At 43.7% G+C, this 25,101-nt stretch overlaps 1 protein-coding gene across 4 annotated transcripts in view; it reads right to left on the bottom strand.

Annotated features, from left to right (window-relative positions):
* Positions 1-25,101, bottom strand: part of OPCML (opioid binding protein/cell adhesion molecule like) — a 1,483,171-nt gene that overhangs the window by 712,014 nt on the left and 746,056 nt on the right. For 2 of the 4 annotated variants that reach the window (XM_045295297.1, XM_045295298.1), the window contains exon 2: positions 8,609-8,693. In XM_045295297.1, coding sequence (XP_045151232.1) covers positions 8,609-8,693 — 85 coding nt within the window. Of the gene's footprint in view, positions 1-8,608; positions 9,438-25,101 lie in introns of those variants that run through there. The other 2 variants (XM_030887036.2, XM_004714207.2) reach the window with 1 other exon arrangement.

Genomic DNA, 25,101 nt, shown 5'->3' with positions numbered 1-25,101 from the left:
AGGTGCCCTCCAATCAAGCTGCAACCTGATTGACAGGCTAACTCCACCCCTTCATTCTTAATATACTCAAGTTGACATGAGATTACAACAGTACCACAGAGGGTCTCCAAAACAGCACCTAGGGAGATGGACAAGCAGTAACAATGGAAAGTCCATGTGCCCGTAGGCTACAAGCAGTATATTCAGGGTAGGTCTGTAGTCTCCTAGAAAAGGGGTTCTTACAAGAACCAGGCAGAGCTCCTAAGAACTCAGGCACTTGGTAGATATAACACATATTAATATTAATGAGACATAGATTAAGGTTCAGTGACAAGAGCAGGATCTACAGCTGCCAGTTAGGTGAAAACTACAATTCAGAAAAAGCCCAAGTGGAGCAGCAAGTTGGAACTTAATCCTAAAATGATCCTTCTGTGATTGGTAGGCACTGGATACCAGTGTCCATTTGAGCTCATGGCTATACATGAGGAATGAATGTATTCATACAAGAAATTTGGCAGGTAAGACACAGCAATTCCTGCCTAACATGTTCTTTCTTCTCTTTTCCAGTTTTGATTATCCAATAATGATACTTTCATTTTTTGCTCCTCATATGAACATACTCCTTCCCCATCTTTAGTTCCTTACTTGCTCTTCCATCTTGCTATAATTGATACCTCTGGAAAGCCTCTCTCTTACTGTCTTATTCCACTTGTCCTTCCATTTCTGTCTTTCCTTTTATCTCTCCTCCTCTCTTCAACAATGCTTATGAAAGATTCCCAGCTCCAATGTAGTGGCAAATATGTACTCAAATCAAGTAAAAGGAAGTTGTGCGTTTTAAAATTGAATTAAGACACAATAGAAACAACACTTCAAACTTCAAAACTTTTGGAAGTACTTGAAAACATCTTTGAGACAATGTTTCCATTTTATCTTTCTCTAATTATGCCCGTTTTTCTTCAGCAATGGCATGCACAATAAATAGAAAATTATCATATTCAGCTTTTTCCGCTCTTTTGTGTAATTACTTCTTCTGCAACAACGTTGTTTTCTATTATTCTTCATTACTGGTATATAGCATTTTGGGTAATTATGAGTTAAATGATCTTCTGTGAACTCCCCAGAACACTTAGCAACCACTTACAGCATTCTTTGCTTCTGTTAGGCAATGGGAACTTGGTTCATGAAGAAATCATAAATCTCCAGAGCCACAGAAAACGCTTAATATTCCAAACTAATTTTAAATTTTTTTATTGATCAGCACTTTTCTGGGAAGCCAGGTCAAGTTCGCCAGCATCTCTACGATTTAAGATAAATGCACCCTCCCCAAGGAAGAGGAGGCCACAACAGGTCACATGATTTTCTCCACGGTGTGAATCGGGGCCAAATTGACTTGAAGACCCCATGGCTCTCAATTTTCACAACTTTAATGACGTAATTTAAAATATGGATACAGGGGTAGGGAAGAGGGCTATGAAACTGCATACATTTTAGGGTATTAAAAAATCACTTCTCATCACTATATGTTTTGGTATTACTGGTTCCCTCACAGTTCTTGTGGAAATAGCTGTGTTTTTGTCAAATAACTGCTCATGTACTTGGTTTTAGTTTTAACTGCTATATTATGCTTCTGGGGGCCATTTAATAGGACGGTGCAAATTTAGGATGATCCCAAAGTGAAGAACACTGAACGGTCACTAGGCAGCACACTGGATCCTCTGGTGCCCATTATTCTGTACCTTTGTTTGCAATGAGTATCATTTTCAGAAACAAAATGGAGACCAACATTTTTAAAAAAAATCATTTTATTGGGGGCTCGTACAACTCTCATCACAATCCATCTATCCATCCATGTGTCAAACACATCTGTACATTTGTTGTTATCATCATTTTCTTTCTATTTGAACCCTTGGTATCACCTCCTCATTTCCCCCTCTCCCTCATGAACCCTTGGTAATTTATAAATGATTATTATTTTTTCATGCCTTACACTGACCGGTGGGAGACCGACATGCATTGGGCTGTGAAGAAGGGGTATTCAGGAAACTATGAAGACTTCTACAGTTAGGAGGCAGCTACAGCTCTCAGAGGAAGGCATCTGAGCCAAACACCTGACCAGGAAATAGAAAGGATGCTATTATTTTGTTCTACATACACTACAGATACGTTTTTTTTTTTCTCTTTCTCTACATCTGGGAGCTGCATAGAGATGGGGGGATTTGAGATGAGAACATTATAAAATCAAGAAGAATCAGAAAGAGGTTATAAGAAAAAAATCCTGATTTTGACACCTCGTAACTGTGTGATCAGAGACAAGTTACTTAACCTTTCCCAGCCTCAAGCCCCTTGACTGTTATTAGAAATATTACAGTCTGGAAATGGAATGATAGACAACTGGCCTGGCATCTAACTCAAACTAAATTATAAATAGTCGAGTTATTAGATGTGTTAACAGAGTCTCTAAGGAAGACTCTTCCTTGCACATCTTATTAAAGAGTCTGCAGTGTTGCTCTTTAGGGAGAGAGGCAGAAGACTCTAACAGTTCCCTCCTCTAACCTTCTCTACCTGAGAAATGACACATAGTTGCTCAAAAACCTCACAACTTTGGTGCTTACTTCTTAAAGAATATATTCGAGGGTATAAGGAAGACATCATTTGTTCAGAAATTAGAGAGGATAGATAATAAACCAAGATGAATAGAATAGAGCTTTCTCCTCCAACACATGCCAAAGTGAGCTTCCATTTTGCTAAATGCAATGTTAGCAAGGGTTTCTCCCTTCAGGACAAATAATATACAGACAAACAAACAGCAAACCCTGAAACAGTCTGGTCCTGTCCTGTGTTAAAAAGAAATTAAGAAAGGTTAACTTTCAATTCCTAATTTAATAGGCCATGCACATTTCGGAAAATCCTACAGGATCTTTGGGCTACAATTCTCTCATGACTGGAAAGACTGTTTAATGGTAAAAGTGCTCCCCTGCGAAGGACATATAACTACCTCCTGCCTTCTCTGTGCTTCGCCCATGCTCAGATCCATCGGATCAGAGCAAACTACCAGCGCCTTCTGTTCACAGCCTCCCCTGGAGCCTGCTATGCAGTTAAGTACAGTTGACAGCCTAAGGTCAGAGTGCTCTTTCGGAAGCTATAGGAAAAGGGGATGAGAAAGAGACTAAACTGAACCCAAGGGTCAAATTCACTGAAAGGGTTCAGACTGAACAAGTGCACTTAGGTAACAATAGCTGAGTTTTCTAGAACAAATATACGCTTCACAGAGTGTCTATCTTTAGAGGCTCAACCCATCTTTCTCTCATCGTCCTGGCTGTGGAAGACGAGCATGTGATGTGCTGCATAGAGACTGGGCGTTCGTTCCAACCAGAACCTGATGTTGGCGACTGGCACAGAATCAAGTCAGCCCTCGAGACAGGTCTGCAGCTAGGCCCTCATGCAGGACATACCAAGTGCCCAGGTGGACTCATTAGCAGTCTTTCTGCTTCTACTGTCTTGCTCTGTGTGATTTCTTGAAATCATGGCAAAGTAAATTTCCGCAGACAGACACCTCACCTTGCCAAAGTGTTGGTCTACTTCTGCTAAAATTCTTCCTAACTGAGCTGCCCTGCTGATTGCCCGCGCCTCGGGGACAGCGATGCTTTCTGCATAGTTTTCGATCCGATTGCAGCCTTTAGTTGATCCCCCTTCTCCCCTCTGGCTTATGATTTAAGTGGATGCCCAAAGTCCCTCAAGCCTCCAATATTTCTAACCACTACTGTGCTGAAGTGTCCACTCAGATAAAAGCACTTCAATGCTATAAACATAATACATTATGAGGTTTAGTTAAGATGCATGAAAGCGTTCAACAACTTATTTGTTCAAAAAAAAAATCTTAGCACCCACCACAATATCTGCATTCAGTCTATAAGACATGGCTCCCAGCCTCTGGAAACTTAGTCCCAGAGCCAGTCCACAGTGTGCATCTGTCATGTGTCTGCGGAACTCAGATCAGGTTAAGTCTTCACTACTAACCCAAAGCATGATGTTGAGTGCATCTGGGATAAGACTGATGCACTTTAAAGGTGTTTAAGTGTGTAGGGGAGCAGGGGGAAAGTGTAGAGCACGCAAGAACTGGGAAAGATTTAGAGTGTTTTATGTTGTCTGATATCTGAATGTGTGTATTATTTTATGGATTACAAAGTAATGCCACATAATCTATCTCCTTTGATATTATGGATGGGAAGACATTGTTCCCATACACAATAGGCCTGAAGTTCAAGAAATATAAGCAAAGTATTCAAACCAGATAGTCAGTGAGAGGTGGAAGGAGAACTCAAAAGCAGATATTAGGGCCCAGGTTATTGAGGACAAGCTTTGACTATTTCCTCCTTGAATCTTGAGCCAGCAGGGTCCTATCAAGCAAATAAATGACCTAATGATCAGTATAGGACTCCTTGGCAGAGGGCCTTCTGGAATTTTCCAATGGACATGAGCAAATGGAATGTGCTACCTCAGCCTTGCTCTGCTATTGGAGAGTGTGAGAAGAGTGGCATTTAATTCTGACACTACATTCGAAAGGCTAGATGAGCACCACCAGAAATGCTCACACAGGCCCAACCACAGAGAGTTGGCTTTATTGGTCTGGGCATTGGTGTATTTAAAAGCATGGAGGTAAACTCAAGGTGCAGCCAGGTGAGCCCCCCTGCTTTCAAGGCCCCTAGGGACTATGGCTACTTGAGAATCCTTTGATGTCTTTATCCATCCAGGTCAAGAGCAATGGCTTTGCATTTAATGTGCATCATTATTCAGACAACTTGAAAACTCGTACTTGTAGGTTACTTAATAACTTGTGGGTTACTTATTGGGTTCTCTGAATAACTTAATCGATACCCTGAGCTTCTTAATTTATACTAAATGGAAAAGTTGCTGATGGTGAGTATAAAAATAAATAAATACAATAAGCATACACAAGAGAATGCATACTTGGAATCTTTACTGCCACAGTTGCTTTGCAAAATGCTGTTGCTAAGAGCATTTGCTGGCAATTACCCTCAAATACTTGGTTCTGAATGGAATAGCAAATGACCCTAAATGAAAATGGGGAGACATTCTAGACACATCATAAAAGCATCATTAAGCATAGTTCTAGATGAGCACACCTAGATCAGCAAAACTGAAGTCCTGCTAGAAAAGAAAACCTAGAATGTGGCTGGGACCTTTCCCCACCCAGTGAAACAGATACAGGACCAACACCACCCATCATATCATCCTCAGCCCTCAAAACAGCCAGGCTCCTGTCCTGATATAGTCACCGATTTAAATACAGTACTTCTAGATATTTGTTATATCTCATCTAACTAAGAGGCGCAGACCACTTTTCTCCTGAATTGTATGTATTTTCTTTAGCAGAGAAACAGCAAAACATGCGCCAACTTCAACAGTTCCTACAGATGCCATTTGGCGACATCACTTACATTTGCTGAGTGGTGCAAACATTCTCACCCTTCTTTGCTGAGTTTTCCCTCTCTCATTACCATACATTCCCTGTGCCATAAGGTCCCGATCTAATTTTTCCAGTTGCTGTTGTCAGTTTGATCCCATATACACAGTCTTAAAGGTGTGTCATGCTCCAGGCAAAGTTTTTTACTAGTTAAGCTCTCAACTACTATGTCGTGTTAAGATGACTTCAGAGGATAGTCTTGGTGAAAGGTTTGCAGATTATCGGAGAGGCACAGAACATGTTTAATGGCAGATAATTGTAATAAAGTGATCTGGCCAAGAGGGCGCAGTGGTAATAATAAATTCAAATCAGATTCATAGAATCCATAATTTAATGATAGTGAAAATCACCTTCATTTTCCATATCATCTTTCTTAAAAGACAGCAAAATCACCCAACATTCAAATCATTATTTTTACTTTCCTAGCAGTCTTATAAAGGACTTAGGAGGAAGATAATACTGCCTTACTTATCAAAAATGAGTTTCATTCACACCCAAAACGTCAGTGCTAACTGACATTCGTATCAATACCTAACATCCCTCAGTGCAATAGAAGATCAATCATAACAAAACCAATATCTCCAGGTACGTTAAGTTTTCACTGTAAAATTCATAGGAGAATCCATGCTTCTAAATCTCTGGCCTTCCCTACTAGGTCTTTGCCCCTCCTCCAGTGGGTCTTTATACAGGATTTAGAAACAGGCACTCTGTGGCTGATGGAAATGAGAATTATTCATTTGTTTTAATGCTTTTGGAACACTGAATCCCCAAACAATTAATCCTCAGTGGAACATCTTTCAGGAGACTAAAGAGTGCATTATAATTTTTCAAAAACACCACCACAGATAAAATAAAACATGGCACTTTTACACAGAGCTTCAGCCAAAGACTTTCAGAGTCTAGAAACATGCACTCTACCTCCAAGTACTGACTTCAAACTGAGTTTCGGATAGATGGCATTCAACAGCTGGCCAGACATAAAGCAAAGGAGAGTTGAAAACAAAAGAAGCAGGGCTGAAAACCACAGACATTTCCCAGAAGAGTGTATTTTATTATCAACAAATACTTAGAGAGAGAGGGGTGGGTAGGGAATTAAAAATTTGTGGAATAATAAATATTATGTTATGAATGGAAGAAAAGAATGCTAAATGCATTTTAAATGAAGGAATAAAGCAGAAGACTATGAAGAGTAAAAGACAGATGGTACAAAGCGATTAAAATGTGGAAGATGTACTGGATTTTTCTTTCTTGAAGGAAATATACAGAAGGAGAGGTGAAAAAATGTAAGACACATGCTTACTTTCCAAAACTAAAATGTGTAATCAGGTACAAGCAAACAGTTATACTAAGACATGTAAGTTATTTATGATTTATTAAAGCCAATACTCCGATTTTCCTTTTTCTAAATTCAGTCCCATTACCAAACCCAGCTGATACAAATTAGAATTAAAGATCATGAAAATAGGCCAGCAGTTTAAAAAAAAAAAAAGTAGATCAAAGCTGGACCTCTGGTGGTAGAATCACCTTACTGCATCCCCAATCCCCATAAGCAGGAAGCTCAAGTTTTTAAATTAACTGGTTTAACTTTAGGGGGAGGAGGAGACATGATTTTGAACAGCTAAACACTGAAGCTATATTTCATCTTTAGCTCTTTGCCTCCAACAGTACCTGGAAAGAAAGGAGGCGTTCATGGCGACAGTGTCCCGTGACATCCTGGGTATGCCACGATGCCCTTTGTTAAAGTGTTCCGAAGTGGGTGAGCTATTTTATTTGAGCTTCCTACTCAAATGCGCACCCCGTAAGTCATGTCATTGGATGGACTTCCCATAAATCATTCGTTAGAGCAATGGAGAAGAAATATCATAGCCAGGCTGAGACACGTGAAAGCGAAGCCCCATGGGCAGGAGGCTTCTTCCTCAAGATACCGAGGAGGGCCATCGCTACTCATCTTTTCCCTCCCCGTCAAGCACCAGCAGCCAAAGTTCGGTTACCTGTATTCCAACGCAAATGAAGATTCAACTAAAAATCCATCCGAAGTGGCAAGTATCCAACTTGAACACTTGAACATAGTGTTTGTTCACTGACGTACGGGGCAAGTTTGGACCAGGGAGCCAAGAGCAGAGCAAAACAGAAACCCCACCCTAATTCTTTCCCTAGGAGAAGCAGGGCGTTTGTTTCCGTTACAAAACCTGGGACAGGATCTGGTATTTTCACCAGAGGCATCAAAGTCATAGCCAGGGCAAAGATATTCACCCTGTGTGCATTATGAGAGCGAGAGAAGCTGGGATGGCCCGGAATCTGTCTCCGAGGACCCGAGCTGCCTCATTAAAAGATAAAAGATGATATCTGCTGAGCTGGTAGAAAGTGGTGGCTGCATTTTTATTATAGTCTCCGCTGCAACAACCCAGTCCCCAAAGGTTCATATTCCAAGAATGCCCACCCCTGTGCCCAGAGCATATAAGTGCTTCTCTGTAACTCATTAAGGTGAAACAAAAAAAGCTTTCCTATTGTGTTTTTCACACAAAGGGATGTAGTTGCAAAAAAGCGACATGCATTCTCTCCTTGTCCCAAGCCTGCAGAGATAAAACTGCCTTCATAATTTATCATAGGGACGCCCTCGAGGAGTACGAAGTTAATACGAATTGCTGCTTCTCCAACAGCCTGATGCAGGGCCCCGGCCAGGAGCTGGTAATTCTGGCGACTGGAAGTATCTTTACAGCGGGGAGTCTGCGCACCGTGGCTACCTGTTCCCATGCCGCTGGCCCGTGAAGAGTCATCAAGGCAGCGAACAATACTGTTTGCCTCGCAGTATTCAATCCTAGTGCCCCTTCTGTTCTCAATTTGGTGTCGAGGCAAAAAAAGTCACTTTAGCCACGCGGTAGCTTCATTGATGCACCAAGACCCAGGCCAACATCTCCAGGTCCACTCTTAAGGCCCTGGACCAAGCAGCCCAAGGAAGGGACAGGCTTCTCCTGGACAATGAATATCGCGGGCCACACAGCGCATGTCCGGGGCCGGTGGCGGGCCCCCTCCCACCCTCCAAGGCTACCACACAACACACAAGCTGTCCGCTCGCCCTGGCGCACTCGTACCCATGGAACATACCCTGGAGGCTCAGGATCCCACTGAAGTACAGCTCCCTACCTGAGGGTGGCGCTCTCCCCTTGCCGGACCGTCACGTTGTCCATAGCTTTGGGGAAGGTGGCATCGCCGCTGCGCACGGGCACTCCTGTGGGTACAAGGAACAGCAGCCTGAGAGACACGACCACGAGGCACTTCCAGGGCAGGAACAGGTACCCACAGACCCCCATCCTCGACAGACACAACTTCCCAGAAGTCAGCTGCGGCACAGTCCTTGTCCCCCCACACCAGCTGGCCGCAGGAAGTGGTGTGGGGAGAAAGGAAAGGGTTGGAGCAAGCCAGAGGCGCAGAAGGGGCAGAAAAAAGAAAGAGTCCAGGCTCTCCGGAGTCTAATATTTCTTCCTCAAATCCTGTCTCCGCTTTCCAGCCTAGCAGAACAAGATGCCCCTCCTGCATCCAAAACGAGCTTTCTGGAAGCTCCCCTGGGGAGGCCGGAGGCCAGGAGAAGGGAGAGCCAGGAGGAAGGTGCCGAGATGAAGGTCACAGGGTGCTCTTTGCTGCCTATCTCTTCAAGGTGCTACTTTCCGATTCAGTTGGGCATGCTCGGCAGAGGTTTGGCATCAAAAGTTTAGAACCCAAAGAAGCCAGGCAAGTATCTCTCACTTAGAGGAGAGGTCACAAACAGCGGCTGCTTCGAGGAGAGGAGTACATGCTTTATGACAGCGCACATATGCATCGGTATCTTTCCGAGCCAGACCCGAATCTCCGATCCGTCACCCAAAGGCGGTAAAAAGTTCCTCCGTCAGGGCCACGCCGGCGGCCCACGCCCGCGATGCTCGGGGCTGGTGGCCTCCGCCAGCACACGGCGGTCGGGCTCGGCTCTGGCCACGCGCCCGCGGGGGGGAGGCGGCGGGCGCGGGCGGCGATTCCGCTCGGACTCGCGCCGCTCAGCGGGGACGGCGGGGCGCTGCGTAGCCTGCCTCCTAGGAGCGCCCCCGCCTCTCGCTGCTATGGACGTCCCAGGTTGTCATGGCAGCAGCTCCATCCCTGACCACCACGTCTCCTGATGCGCACCCTGGAGCGCGCGCGAGCGCGTGCCCCCCACTCAGACTTTGTCTGGGAACCTCCAGGAGCCAGCGCCGCTCACCCAGCTCCCGCTTGCTTAACCCCCGCCGCGCCGGCCACCGAGCTGCGCCGGCCCGCAGTGGTCACTGGGACGCTGAAGCCATGCAGGATGCTGGGAGGCGGGGCGCCCCACATGGTCTCCACGCCTTCCCTTCACCCCGAGGGCGCTGATGCCAGCGCCATGGGCGAGAACGCTGCACCCAGCTCTGCGGTTACCCGGGCATAGCAGGGAGGGGGGCAGCGAGAGAAGGAGGACTGGGGAAAGCGCACACTGACACCTTCCTCCGCGGGATGCCTCTGCAGGGGTGGCCAAACCCCACCCTGAGTAGCTAAGCAGCCTGTTTCTAGAGAAGCTACAGTCCTGTGGCAAACTTGTGGCCTCTGCTCCTTGCTCCGATGAGCCCTTGCAGAAGCACTCAGGCCCCTCCACTGACGGTCCTTACCCCACGTTGGGAAACCTGGATTTCTCACTGCAGTAGCCGCAAGAGAGCCCTGTTCTGCTTTATGAACCTAAAAAGTGTAGTGTGGGGAAATGCATGGGATCCTAAAAAGTATGAGAACGGTTTTTTAGAAAATCTACCCCACACATATAATCACAACATGTGGTAGCACCATATGGCCTTGGGAGGCAACTTAGTGATGTGGTGGTCCCACAGGCTAAAAGTCTTTGGTGCTCAGATGAATGTATTCCGGTACTAATGTATGCTTTGAGCCTGTATGAGGTAGATGCTTGTTTAACCCGGCAGAAGCCTTCCCAAGTGTCTGACTCTTGCTCTATACCCTAATGGTTAACGGTTGCCATTTAAGCCAGGATGTACCAGTGTATCCTTTTTTTTTTTAATCCCTTTGTTCGCCTGGGTTCTGCACAATTGCCAAAATAAAATTTCACTTAAAAATAAGCATCGAGCTCTCATCAATTACTATTTCAGGTGCTGAGGAACACAAAGGTAGTGGTGAGGGGATGGACACAAAGATTGCCTCTTTTCCCTCTTGTAAAGTCCTTAGCGAACCTGTGTGAGGATAACAGGTAGGTAGGTAGGTAGGTAGATGATAGATAGATAGATAGATAGATAGATAGATAGATAGATAGATAGATAGATAGATAGATAGATAGATAATCTCTATCTAGTTATTCTCACACATGTGATAGATCTATCTATAGATAGAGAAATATTTCTATATCTATTTCTATATCTAGCTAGAAATATATCTATCTATCTAGTTATCCTCACACATATGATAGATCTAGCTATCTATCTACAGCTATGAGCGCTCTGGTTCCTATCTGAGCAGGTTTACTTCAAAGAAAACTTGATTTGAAAGTATTCCTGAAATCTCTGGAAGGCTGAAGACAAGTTCTCTCACTCAGATACTTTCCTTAATATTTAGGGTATCTTGAAAACAAAACAAAAAAGGTCCAAGCAAAACAATAGCCCCTAGGGGAAAATTGTTGGACCAATCCAAATTTGAGTAATCTTGATAGGGTTTCTCAAAGGACACAGGTGAAACCAGAGGCTTATTTTGAGAAAATGGAAAGCTGACTTGGTGATAAAAGGCCAACAAAGTTCCGTAGAGGAATTGTTTCTGCATCACAACAGCACCCCTGGTCCTTCTTTGAGGGCAGCAAGTGGTGTCCTACAAGAACCTCATTGAGAAACATTATCCCAAGCATCCTGCAACTTTTATCTTGTCCCCTTGGCTTCTTTTTGTCCTCAGAACAAAACAAAAATTATTCAAAGGGGATCTAGTTTGAGTTATTTAAGAATGCCAGACCTGCTATTGTGGTGTGATATAAAAACAGAAAATGCAGAATTCTTCAGGGAAGGGCTAGAAAGTTGGATACACTGTCATTCAAAAGGCATAGCTCTGGATAGAGAATATGTCCAGAAACAAGAGGCTTGGATTTTGATATTTTTGCTTAATAGAAATTGACATGATTTTCATAGCAATACTGTTATGTAAGTAATACTTACCCTCATATATTTTAAGTCAAAACTCATCAATTTAGCACAATATACCCCAGAATAAGCCAAACAAAAAAAACCCCACTGCCATTGAATTGGTTTCAACCCATAGAGACATAGGACAGAGCTGGCCTGTCCTTGGGGATTCTGCATCTGTAAATCTTGATGGGAGCAGACAGCCTCATCAGTCTTCCATGGCAGTAGTTCTCAACCTGTGGGTCGCGACCCCTTTGGGGGTTGAGTGACCCTTTCACAGGGGTTGCCCGATTGATAACAGTAGCAAAATGACAGTGATGAAGTAGCATCGAAAATAATGTTCTGGTTAGGGGTCCCCACCACATGAGCTGTATTCAAGGATCACGGTGTGAGGAAGGTGGAGAGCCGCTGTCCTATGGAACGGTAGGTGGGTTTGAATGGTTGACTTTGTAGTTAGCAGCCCAATACTTAATCCACACAACCACTAGAGCTCTGCTGACATACCCCCGGAAGAGAAACACGCTTATCCCTGGCTATGTAGGTTATAATGAAACACATCTTAAGTCCTTTCTCAGAAAAACAGAGCTTCATACAGCAGAGCACATCACTGTGAGCTCTTGAGCTACGGCCCTGGAGGCTCCATGCTGGCGCACAGGGGAGACAGTGACCTACTCTTGCTCCCCCCATACTTTTAACGGCGCACATCTGTCTTTAAGAATCGGGCAAACCTGAGCTTTCTTTGTATAGTTTGCATATAATTCTCTAAACTCGGTGATGTTCATGTCCATAATCACTAGGCAGGAAAGGGTGTGTGTGTATGTGTGTGTGTGTGTGTGTGTGTGTGTGTGTGTGTGTGTGTTGGGGCAAGTGAGGGGCAGGGGTGGATGGGCTTTGGCCTCTGAAAAGCTGAAAATGAATGACTGATTACAGTTTCAGTCTTGAACACTCTCTGTAGAGCAAGAAAATGCACGCTTCCGTCTGAAAAGTCTGGATAGGGTTAACAGCAACAGTGGGACTGGAACTGCCAGGAACTCAAGACCATCTTCCCAACATGTGCCCCTGTCGGTGCTGTTGCTTCTCAAGAGATGACAAAGGGGACAATTGCTAACTATGCAATCAGCTCAGCAAACATTGCTTTCAAAGGGATGAAAATGAAACTGAAAGTAGGAGAAGAATGGATGGAGCAGGAAAGAAGAGTGGAGATAGGTTGCAGTTTAATGAAACATATTACATCCTATTCTTGAGGACAGAATAAGCCAAGTCTCCCATTTATATCTCCACCAGATTGGCTCCCAACAAAAGGCAAGAGGAGCCCTTGAGAGCAGAATTTGTCTCTCCTCTTCTTTAAGACGTGTTCCCGGTTCAACATTTGTTGAGTACATACACGGGTTGAACCCAAGGTCTAGTGAACCAGAGAAGGACATGCAAAGGAGTGATCTTGATGTCAATCTCCAATTTGTGGGAAGATTCTATTCATCTGTATGGCATTGCGAGGGAGCAGCATGTGCATTTCCAGAAGGCCCAGGCCAAAGAGAAAAGAGGTGGATTTCACCAAGGAAAACAAAAACAAGCAAACAAAAAACACAGTCGTTTTTGTTGGGAGTTTTCATGAAATTCTTTACTGAGCATCATTCATCATTCATCATGGTGACACCACCCCCGCCCCCCCCCATCCCCTCACATAAATGCCCCAGGGATTAACTACATTGACCATGAGTACCAAAAACACTGAGAGTATTGCCTCTAAAGTTAGGTAATGTGCTGAGATGCTGACTCCTTACCTCGCTAGCTGTGTGAATAGTACTTAGTAATACCTATCTCATCTGTCTTTCAGACTTTGAGGAACGATTCATCTGAATATACATTCAACACATAACCAAAGCAATAGAAGAGCTTAAGAAACTTCATGTATAGCTACGTACGCCAAACTCCTGCTTTTATGTGCTACAAAGTGGTATATGAAAAGATATGAGGGAAAGAATGTGAATGTTCTATCTACACACTAGAGATTAGAATCAGCCCCTTGGAAATCTGTTATTTATGGGATTTTTCCACAAGAAATCAAAAACTTGGGTCCAGGTTGCAGGGCTGCAGTGATCAATTGAATGGAAACTGCTCACTAGTCATACAGAAATAACGCTGATGAAACTTGTGAAAGGAGATCCCGGTCAAAGAGAATCTCCTCGGGTTTGGGAGGAGAGAAGGTGAGAAGAAAGAGGGTCAAGAACCTTTGGCATCTCCATGTCAGCCTTCAGGGGACTCATATAATTCTAGCAACTTGACACTGCAAGTTGGCATGTGGAACCTAGCACCATTCCCTGGGATGTCCCACTGAAGGTAGTAAGAGATAAGGGAACCAACCTGGGCAACTTACCTAAAGTAGTCTGATCATCACATTATTCCACTTCAAATAGATTTAAAGCAGACTGTCTGACTATAAATTTTCACTTTACGTGTGGAATGTGTTAGCATTAATTGATTAATTCCAAGATTGATGAGCTAGAAAGGTTGATTCATTGGGTAATCAGAGAAAATCTCTTAAAGTGGTACAATTTGAACTAGCTCCTCAGGTTAAACTGTCATATCGAGGAGAGAAATATTGACATGGGTGTGTTCTCAACATTCCACAGAGCAGGAAAACATGAAGGGGAGAGAGACAGCAGAGATGGACTTGTGAGATAACAATTTATGCTTGACACACAAATAATTGTCCTGATGATTACAAATGACTGTCGTCAGCTATGAGCCAGAGCACTAGCTTGCAGTGGCTTTGTGAGTGGATGCTTCTAAACAATGGCAGGGCTGTGACAGCTACTGGGCCTGTGGCGTGGCATTGTCTGTTTTGCATTCACTCCCTCACAGAAGAGAATACTCAAAGCAAACCAACAGCCAAAGAAACAAAGCCATAAGGAAAAGCAAAGAGATTTTTAAATGACAAACCCTAACGCTGTTTTCATCTATGCATTTAGTAGCTTATGTAATTGTTCTGCAATTCTGCATCAAATATGTCTTGCATGTCAGGTACTGCTCCATACGAAATATCAACTTTCTGAGATACTACTTCTAGGCGAGGGAGTATAATCGCTGTTGAAGTAGGAAGAAGAGAAAAAATAACCAAGCAAATACAAATATTTAGCTCATGCAACAGGGAATGTGTTAGCATTAATTGATTAATTAATTAAAAGATTGATGAGCTAGAAAGGTTGATTAATTGGATCGTCGGAGAAAGTCTCTTGAAGTGGTGCATTTGAACGAAGAAGGAGCCAGTCAGGTAAAGTTAGAGGCAACGCAAAAGCCTAATATCGAAGCACACACTGAAGAGGGCTGGCTGAGTAAACCAACAAGAGGCGTGGCCATGCTGGTCTGAGAAGCCAGGGGAGCTGTGCGGAATTTATTCTAAGATGTACAACTTTGGAAACCTTTCAGCAAGTCAGTGATGCAGTTTTAAAAATGCTACGTGTGGAGAGTAACACGGCGTGGAAGCGGGGTGGGGTCGGGACATGAACAGTCCAGAGTGATGGCAGGATGCTGGGAGAGCGATGGGGTCTTTTCTAGTGGTGTGGTGGCTAGGGTTTCCTGTGAGGTTGACTATTTGGATTGAGAACAATAAAGGAATTGGGAGTGGCACTTAGGTTTTGGCTCACAATGATGGTTTGGGGACCTTTTTCTTTTGGAATGGAGATGACTCCAGAATGAAACAGGTTAAGGTGGGGGTTAAAAAAGGAAAGGATGTGGTCTGATTAAGTTGTGATGTCTCCTATCGCTGAGACAGCCAACAGGAGGTGTTTGGCAGTAGAACAAAGACTCTAACACTCACAGTAGAGGATGGAGACTAACTCAGCGTTTGTTAACTGTAAAAACCGAAATAAACAAACGGGAAACCTGCTTGCTGGTGCGTGCGTGCGTGCGTGCGTGCGTGCGTGCATGTGTGTAACGGAATGCTCTCCACGTGACTAGTAGCATTCACCGACCCCTCATCCAGGTCTGGAGACTTTTCTGCCTTTGTTGGTAAATAACAATTGGGCTTCTTCATCTTAATTAGAGACCCTAAGCTATTGCAATGCTTTTGTTCTGTCTCAATATATATCCCCTGCTAAGTCACATCAAGGTTTTTGAGAGTGCATTTTAAATGGTTTGGAAATAACAACATGAAAGTATCACTATGCAGTTAAGAAAATGCTGTCCAATTACCCTTAATGCGAGTCATGTGACTTGGGTTTAAGACTAGCTCAGCTGCAATGTACTTGCCAAGATCTAGGTCAGGTGAAAGCCTGCCTCGCTGTGGAGCGAGAAGGCAGAGGGAATAAACATCCAGTCAGATGCCAGTGTAAACTCCCCTCCACCACTCACTGTCCATGTGGCTTGGTGAAAAGCTTCCCTGCACCGCTGATCCTCAATTGTGGTGTCCGGGAAAGGGGGCAACAATAGAAATGCATCTGTAGCGTATGCGTATCAAATTAGATTCCGTACATGAAGGAAATGGCATCATGCCTGGCACTCAGCATGCATTCCACAAATCTTAGATTTTACTGCCTACCAAGAAAGACCTTATTTCCATAACATCCCGGGTTTCTTTTGTGAAATGGTGTTACAGGCAGAGAAAGCTTTACAGAGCATGATAGGGAAATTTCCAAGTCGTGTGTGCGCATGCGCACCGTGGGTAACAGGACATGCTGTTCTCTGATTTTGAAGAAGAACCTATTTTAGAAGTAGAAGTCATCTAAAGTTCCAAAAATCTGTGTGGTAATTAATAAACTTCTATTTCGTCATGAAGGGCCTGCCTAAACAAAGGGGACTATTGGGGGAGTGTGGATCCAACAGCGATCTCTGTTTCCTTACAGAAAGGAACATGTGCTTATCTGAGGGAGGGCTGTAGCAAGCTGCTCTGTGTATACAGTAGCAAGAAACATGAAGCAGGAGGCGCATCATGTGGTTGATGTGCATTTATATTGCAGAAACCTCTCTCAGTCAGTGTGGACCCAGGGAAACAGAAGGGTGGTAGTTGCCCCCTGGCCTACCCTGAGGAGCGTGGCTCCCAAGACAGGGAGAGGTGTCAGCTACGTAGCAAAAATGAGAACGAACTAACAGGGGCTTCCACTGTTAGGTTCAAGGAAGTTCCGCAAGATGCAAACACATGCTAAAGTACAGTATAGAGACCCACACAATCAGTGCAACTCCCAAAGGTGGAACCTCTCTTCTCATTGCCCTTTGCACCTGTGAAAATAGCAGTATGATAAATAGTTTTCGTAATTAGCTGCTGGCCTAAGAACAGAATTCTGATCAGTTCCATCACTTGTAGCACAGACAGAATTTCATGCTCTCCAAAGTAAAAGTCCTCTGCAGGAGAAATAGAAAAGAACCCACGGTGGAAGGGGGGATAGAAAAGGGGAATTGATCACGGGGATTTACATATAACCTCTCTCTGGGGGATGGGCAGCAGAGGGGTGGGTGAAGGGAGACGCTGGGCAGTGTAAGATACAATAAGAATTTATAAATTATTAAGGGTTCAAGGGGATGGGGGAGTGAGGAGGAGGGGGGCGGCGAAAGGAAAATGAGCTGATTCCGGGAACCCAAGAGGAAAGAGAATTTTGGGAATGATGAAGGCAAAAAATGTATAGGTGTGCTTTACACAATTGATCTGTGTATTGTGATGAATTGTATGAGCCCCAATAAAATGATTTTTAAAAAATCGGTATTCAACCCATAGTTCTGCCATTTGTCTTAGACAAATTACTTATCCTCTCACTTTGTACCTTGTCATCTGCTAACAGAGCTAACAAAAGTTACTTCTGAGTTCTAGAGCAGTAAAGGAGCTGGTACACATGAAAGCTGCTCTCAGCGCTGGGATAATGAAAATTAACATTGGCATCATCTATTCCGCTCTGTCCCCAATCCCAAATGGCTGAAATTGATGAAAGTAACCACCCAACCAACAAACCAAAACAGCAATGAGGGAACACGATAACAAAACACCTAAAATAAGCACTCCAAAGGTAGATAAAGAAATGAATACATAAATAACCATATCACACAAGATTTGATTGTAAATGAATATCGATGAGGTAAGACAGCGTCATTCTCTGAATGTTGTAGAATCCAGCTGACACAACATTAACCCCCTTTTTTTTTTCCCTTTTGGTGTTGATTGCCTAGGACTATGTCTCTCCTATGAGAGTGTAGCCCTGATGGTGTAGCAGTTATGCCTTGGTCGGCAGTTCAAAACCACCTTCAGCCCCACAGGAGAACATCTCGCATCCCCAGTCTGGGAAACCCACAGAGACTCGCCGAGTGCAGAGGCAGCCTGGCCTCTGTGGCAAAGAGGTCGGAGTTTAGCATAAGAGCTCTGGTGGGGGAGTGTCTGGGATTGCTAACTGAAGAGTAACTCCGAGGGAGAAAATGTTCCCGGGAAGACATATGGCCTGGGAAACACACAGGGTCAGGTCCCTGTGCTCCAGGGTTGCTAGGAGTTGGAATCAAATCCATAGCCTTGAGTTTGGTTTGGTGATGAGAGTTTATAAGAGCAAGGTGTTGGTTTGATTCATGCCCAGTTATTCTAATGCAGATCCAAACCTGGAACAGATGCAACAGACATGGGTTGAATTCAGGAGCTACCGGGAATTCCTCATGGTTTGTCGAAGTTGGTGAAACAGACAGCGGTGCATTCAAGCCCTTTCCTACTAAAAAACTCTCCCAAGAATCCCAAATCTCTCATGTCCCCACACTCTCCAATGTGGGAAATCTCAAGGATCACTGAATGAAAGCCATCTCCTAGAAAGGCTGAGACACCTGTAGAGATGGCCAGGTCCCCCCAGTCACACCATAAGATCAGCCTCATTTCGGTATAGTCACACCTCACATAGCTCTATAAACCAAATAAACAAAAATGGCATTCAAACATACCATGTGTTCTTTTAAAGGCTCCCTATTTTAATCTTACCCCTCCAATACAGCCTCCAATTCAAAGGCAGCACACACAGAAAGTGGATTTTCTCATAACAATCAACTGTAGAAGACAGCAGCACTTGCCTGGGGTCCACTTGTCAGACTGCAAATCTAAACCCAACAACTCAGACCTGGTGCACCTTGATGCAGAAAATAGCACCTTTTAAATATTCTTCTTGTAAAATAATTGAACAAGTTATATGCAAGACACCAAGCAAAAGGCTTGATATATAAAAAGTGCTCAATAAACATGTGTTCTGCTATTACTTTACTTGTGTGCCCTAACCCCTTCTTGTCAAATGAATATGATCAATCAGACTTTTAGAAGAACAAAACTTGTATTTTACATTGTACACTGATTACTTGCAATCTTTATTCCTTGTCAAATATTTTCCCTATCATTCATATATTTGTTGAATAATACACGAATTCATTCAAGTGTTTATTTCAGCATTCACTGAACATGTAGACAGTTTTCTGGACCTACCAAAACAAAACAATAACAAAAAACCCACCGCCATAAAGTCAGTTCCGATTCACCGTGACCTTAGAGGTCCGAGCAGAATTAACTGCCCTTCATGATTCTGACATTGTAAATCTTTACTGGACCCCTCTGCTTCATCTTTCTTCCCTGGACCACTGGTGGATGTAAACGACCAACTTTCTGATTGTCATCCCAACAACTACCCGACTGTGCCTCAAGGTCTCCTTTTGCTGAATGTAAAGACACAAAAGCGAAAAACATCATCATAAATTGCCCTCCCTGAAGGAGTGTAAGGCCTGGCATGGGAAATAAAGCTGATGTCCTAGCACACGTTGATACGATTTAAAATAAAAGTATGCCCAGTATGTTATGGAAGCTCAGGTTTTAGCCATCAAAATTAGATTGCGGGTTTTAGGAAGCTGCTCATAAGAAATGTTCTCCAATTCACCTTAACAAATGAATTGCAGTTAAGCTGTCACCTGGCAACTGAGTGGAGATGTTACCACGCACCGAGAAAGAGTAAGAAGAGTCAGCAATGAACGGAAGGCAAGGCGACAAAATGCTGACGTTGTGGTGCTGGTGAAACAAGCAAGCAAAATATTCTATTGGCACTTGGATGATTCGATTTTGAGCTTGAAAGATAGACAATGTTTATAGTGATAGACTTTGGAATCATTTTTGTCTGTGGGGGGTTGAAACTCTGGGAACTACGGTAGCCTCATAACAAGAACCAGAGTGAAAAGGAACAAAGCAGCAAGCGTGTGCCCCGGAGAGCACATACAGTGAAGAAGCAAGTGGAAGGAGAGAGGCGGGACTCTGAGGAGTGACCAAAAAGAGAAGGGACATTGGGGATCAGTGACAGAAAACAGGGAGATTTCCCCTATGGAAGGAGTGAGTAGGTATGACAAAGGAAACCAGAGCATTCACACAGGTAAAAGACAGGTTAAAAAAAAAGCTATGCTTCTCTGATTGACCATGGTGGAGAACAAAGGGAACTTTGGCAGAAGTGTTTTCATCACTGGAAGCAGCATCAGTTAGGTAGCACACCCAAACAGAAAGCCAAGAGTTCCAACAGGAGGTCGTGAAGGGATGAGATTGAACAGAACACAACTGGGTAGGGATGTAGTTCTGAGAAAGGTTGTCTTTGTGTTTTGTTTTAGTTCATCATTAATATGTGAGACTTGACTGGATACTCATATATATTCTGTGATCTAGGAGATAGACACATGGTCACAGTGTCTGAACATTAAGCATTCCTAGAAAGTTGTTGTAGACCTATTATTACTAAATATGTATAGAATTGAATTGTGTCATATGAGGAAGTATGTCTTTGGATACACTCAGGGGGGAGGCCAATCAATCAGAACCTTAAAAATAACACCATAATTATCATCATTACTATTATATTACGAGGCACTGGAATAAACACCTCACAGGTACTATCTAATGCAACTTTGAAACACTTTTATAGGGAAATTATTATTATTAAAGAAATTGATGAGAAAGAAAATCATTCCTAGTCATTTCTAGAAACTCCAAGGAAATGTGAATTTTTTCTATTCTGACAATTCGTAAATCAGTTATACCATTAGCATCTAGCATTAGTGATAATTCCTGTGATTTACTAGTGTATTAAATTGTGTCCACCACCCCAAATATTTTTCTACATGTTAACTCTGATACCAGAGAATGTGATCTCATTTGGGGGGAGAAAAAAAGGTCTTTGCAGATGTGATTAAATGAAGAATCTTAAAATGGAGTTATTTGCAATGAACTCGATTACCTTGGCTGGCCCTATATCGTTGAACAACAAGTGATCTTGTAAGAAGGGAAGATGAAACAGTTAAAAGAGAAGGAAACAAAGAAGAGAACTGAAGAGAAAGAGGAAATGCAGCTAAGGAAAAGCTGGAGCCACTAGAAGCAGGGAAAGCAAAGGAGGACTCTCCCTCTGCGCGTCTCCAGAGGGAGGATTGTTCCACTAACACCGTGATTTTAGACTTTGGGCTTTCAAAACTAGTCAGAATAAACTTCTTGTATAGGTCACTGAGTCTGTGGTTACTATAGCAGTCTTAGGAAACACATACAATAGGTTTCCAAATAAATACTTGTTCAATTATTAATTAAAAGAATTATATATTACCAACCCCTCCCCCAAATCACAAGGATGACAGCATTTAAGATTTCCATATCCAAATATTAGTAATCAAGAATATTTGTCCCCAATGGAGCTTTAGATAAGAAGTAATTGATAGCAATTTGCCTAGAGGTAAGAATAATAAGAATTAGAGAGGTTCATTTTGCATACTATAAAGGAAGTTCCTCATGGGGATGATGATAACAAATAACAAAACCTTGCCAAAGATATTAGTATTCTCATCAATAAAACATAAAGGAACGTAGCTTGTCATTTATATAGTAGTTATATGACAACTAGGAATAATGAAAAAAAAAAAAACAACTCCCTACCGTTGAGTCAACACGGACTCATAGTGACCTCCAGTGGATTTCTGAGACTGTTACCTGACGGGACTAGAATACTCTGTCTCTCCTGAGTCGCTGCTGGGGGTTTGTACTGCTGAGTGCGGGAACCACAACCCAACCCATAACCGCTACACCAAAAGGAAACCACTGCCAACCAGCGGATTCCGACTCATGGCGACCCGGCACAGGGTTTTCAAGACTGTATGTGGCTGCGGGAGCAGACAGCCCCATCTTCCCTCCACAACAAAGACTGGGCCTCTCATCAAATCTTCTTACACTGAGAGAAAAGCTTCCATCGATTTACTCATGTATCTGATCACACGCCGCAGTTCTAATGTGTGTAGCAGTGCTCGGGCGACATTTCACTATGTATGAAGGTAAGTCAGAAGGCATTGCTGAAAAGTCATCGAAAACTTTATGAAGCAAAAATAGCATAAATGTGAAGCTATTATTGCTTGACATATCTCCCATCTAGCTCTGGACACTTCTGAAGGCTATCTTTGCATCTCTGTAACCTTTTCCCAAGGAATTGTGTGCCCTTCGCTTTACATCACATCAAAAGAGCAATTTGGGCTTCTTTGAAGGACTCAAATTATGTTCCTGTTTAATGTGTTTTGAGATTGGGGATAAAAAGGAACTCTGAAGGGGCAATATTGGGGCGGTAGGGTGGATGGGGTAACATTTGCCAGTGAAATTCTCTTAACGACAGCCCTTGCCATCTTCAAAGAATGAACAGGGAAACAGGCACACCTTTCCTGGATTTTTTCCTCTCTAATGCAGCTTTCAATTTCCTAAAGATATTTTCATAATAAGGCCCTGTGATTGTCCTGTGCCCTTTGAGAACATCTATCAAGATTACTCCGCTGGAATCCCAAGAAACAGTTGCCATAAACTTATGACCTGATCTCTCTGCCTTGAATTTAACTGGCTCAGCAGAAACCCTGGAAAGAGTCTGTTTAGATTGGACCCTTCCTTATGGAAAAGAAAGAAAGAATCCTAACGTGACTAAGACAAGTATATTACTGAGGGACAGTGTCATCCATCCACCCCCTTACCTGACATCTACCCACCGGTAGCAGAAAGTTGCTTAGACCTGTTTCCTTTGGAATAACCCTGTACATGTCCGAACTGGAACCCTAGTTTATGCACCCTCATATTTTTATTGTGGTTTTGGGCTCCCTCCAAAAATTTGCGTTCCATTGTCCTGGACAATAACTTCAGTTCTGCTGGCCTTTAAGCATGAACACCAGCGTGCGTGCACACACACACATTTCACCTGAATATCTGAGATTTAGTCCTAAAGCTATTCTCTAAGAATTGACCCAACGCTGAAATTTCTCTGTCTATGTAATACCAAAAGTCTCCCTTCACTCTCCCCACCTGCCTAACCCCCTGCCACCTGACTGCATGGACTGTGCTACAATGGTTGAGACCATAAAAATACCCCTCCAGTTTGCAAGTCTCCAAATTGCCCATGGTGACAGGAAAAAGTCCTGAGGAGGGAAAGGGAGAAGACATAGAATCACTATTGGAGCTCATCTGTCCAGGCATCCTGGTGTCTGGGGAAAGAGGAAGACACTGGGAGTGGAAAAGAGAAGGAAGACAGAAAGAGAGAGAGAAGGACAGAGGGAAGATGGGCCCAAGCATCTTCCTGTCATTGAGTAGCATGAGTAAAAGAAGGCAACATTATAGAAAAGCAAAGATACTAAAAAGCCCCTCTTCTCTTTTCCTAAATAGCTTTGCCAAGGACAAGCTAATGCCTGTTTTTTTCTTTCTCAAGAGACAAAGCCCAATTACTGTTTAAGCAATTAAAATTATAAACTATTTGGATAGCGCTAGACCATCCGTGCGAATGGGTTTTACCACATGCGCAATTGCTTCCCTCTTCCCTAAGAGTCAAAGAGCTTGTAAACCAGTGTGACTGCGAAGCAATAGAGTGGATGCCACAGCAAATTAAAACGAAAAGGAAGCCTAGATGGGTCAGCAATGACTTTATACAAGTTATAATTCTCTACAGAGCCTCTTTTTGTGCACAACAACTTTGCAAAGAGTCTGAGTCTCCACACACAGCAGCAACTGTGGGGCAGGCTCGGATCCTGTCAAAACTCAGAAGTGTTACCTGCGGATGTAGAAAGACAAATGATGGGAGGAGAAGAAACTTCACGCCCAACCCAGTGAACGCAAACCTGTCTCCTGGCGTACACAGTCATCTCACTTGTTCTTTCAAAGTGAAATTGGGTGATTGCCTGCATTATGTCCCAGGAGAAAAACCATCATCCAACAGGCTCATTGTTATGTGGTAAAATTCCAGCCGTCATCTTCCCAATTAAGGAGTGGAATTTGGGAAATGAGCTTCTGTCTTAGCTCTAAATTGAGCATGCGGAGGGTGGGGGGGCCGCGGTACGCGCGCGCGCGCGCGCGCGCACACACACACACACACACACACACACACTGCTGCTCGACTTCTTGACCTCTTTCTGAAGGATTGAACTACTAGGTATAGAAGAGCAGAGAAGCAAATGGAAACTATTGAAACACTGCCTTCTACTGCTAGTACCAGTGGCAACAGCAATCTTGAGGGCATAAAGCATACCGACACCAAAGATAAACCACTTCCTGCACAAAGTATCAGGTACCATGACCAATAATCCTACTGTGACTGCAGGAAACCGAGACTTGGGGAAGTTAAGAAACTCCCTCTCGATCAGGTTCGAGAGTCAAGACGCTCCTCTGAAGGCCCGGCTCTCCCTGTTTACAGGGGCATGTCAGACAGTCGGCCCTTCTCCTATACAGTGGGTCTCCTGCTCAAGAAGCTGGGAATTCCATTTGTGTGAAAAGCACAACTGTTGTGATGCGAGGGAGAGTTTGGGGCGAGGCCAGGAGAAGGGCTTGAGGGTAGGCGAGGTTAGGGGGGCACAGAATACCAAAGGCAAGGCAGCTCCCTGTAAAAGCACCGGCTGTTTCAGCTGCTGGGGAAGCAAGGCTGTGAAATAAAGCTGTTTCTCCTGCTCTATTTTCTGCCTCCCCCTCCCCCTCTCCATCTGTCTGTCTCTTTCCTCTTCTGGTTCCTCTGTCTCTTCTCCCCTTACAAATCTCTCGCTGCTAATTTTCCTCCAACACGTTCATGAATTAGTTCCAACACTTGTCTCTTTCTGTCAAGGTACCCTGCCTTTCTGTCCCCCCACCCCCAAACACACACTTTGGCAATGTGTGCATTTTATTCCACAGACCGCTTTTTTTTTTTTTTTTTGGACAATTCCCAGGTGTGGTTATTTGTTCTGACGTCCTTGTATAGGCAATCAACCTGGGCCACAAAGGGCCCAAAGAGACTACTAGAGGCTAAGTCTGCAGCAGGATCACTTTATACCTGGGCTGGGCTGAGACATTGGGAGTGAGGGTGGGGTCTGGAGAGAGGAGAGAGGACATAATGGGCATCTATGCTGCAGACTATACCAACATCCATCTGTGTTCCCAACAGGTCATGTTGCAAACTTCCTCTGCAAGTAGCAACGGTCTATCAGAAGTAAAACTTCGTCTTTGTCATCTTTATTAGCACTGTCTACAGACTGTGCTTTTCTTGGAAA

The sequence above is a fragment of the Echinops telfairi genome, unplaced genomic scaffold (genome assembly GCF_000313985.2).
Source record: "Echinops telfairi isolate 266 unplaced genomic scaffold, ASM31398v2 ScPeMD7_5592;HRSCAF=6446, whole genome shotgun sequence".
Lineage (NCBI taxonomy): Eukaryota > Metazoa > Chordata > Mammalia > Afrosoricida > Tenrecidae > Echinops > Echinops telfairi.
Note: the sequence above shows the minus strand (reverse complement) of the source record. Positions and strands in the feature narration are given on the sequence as shown.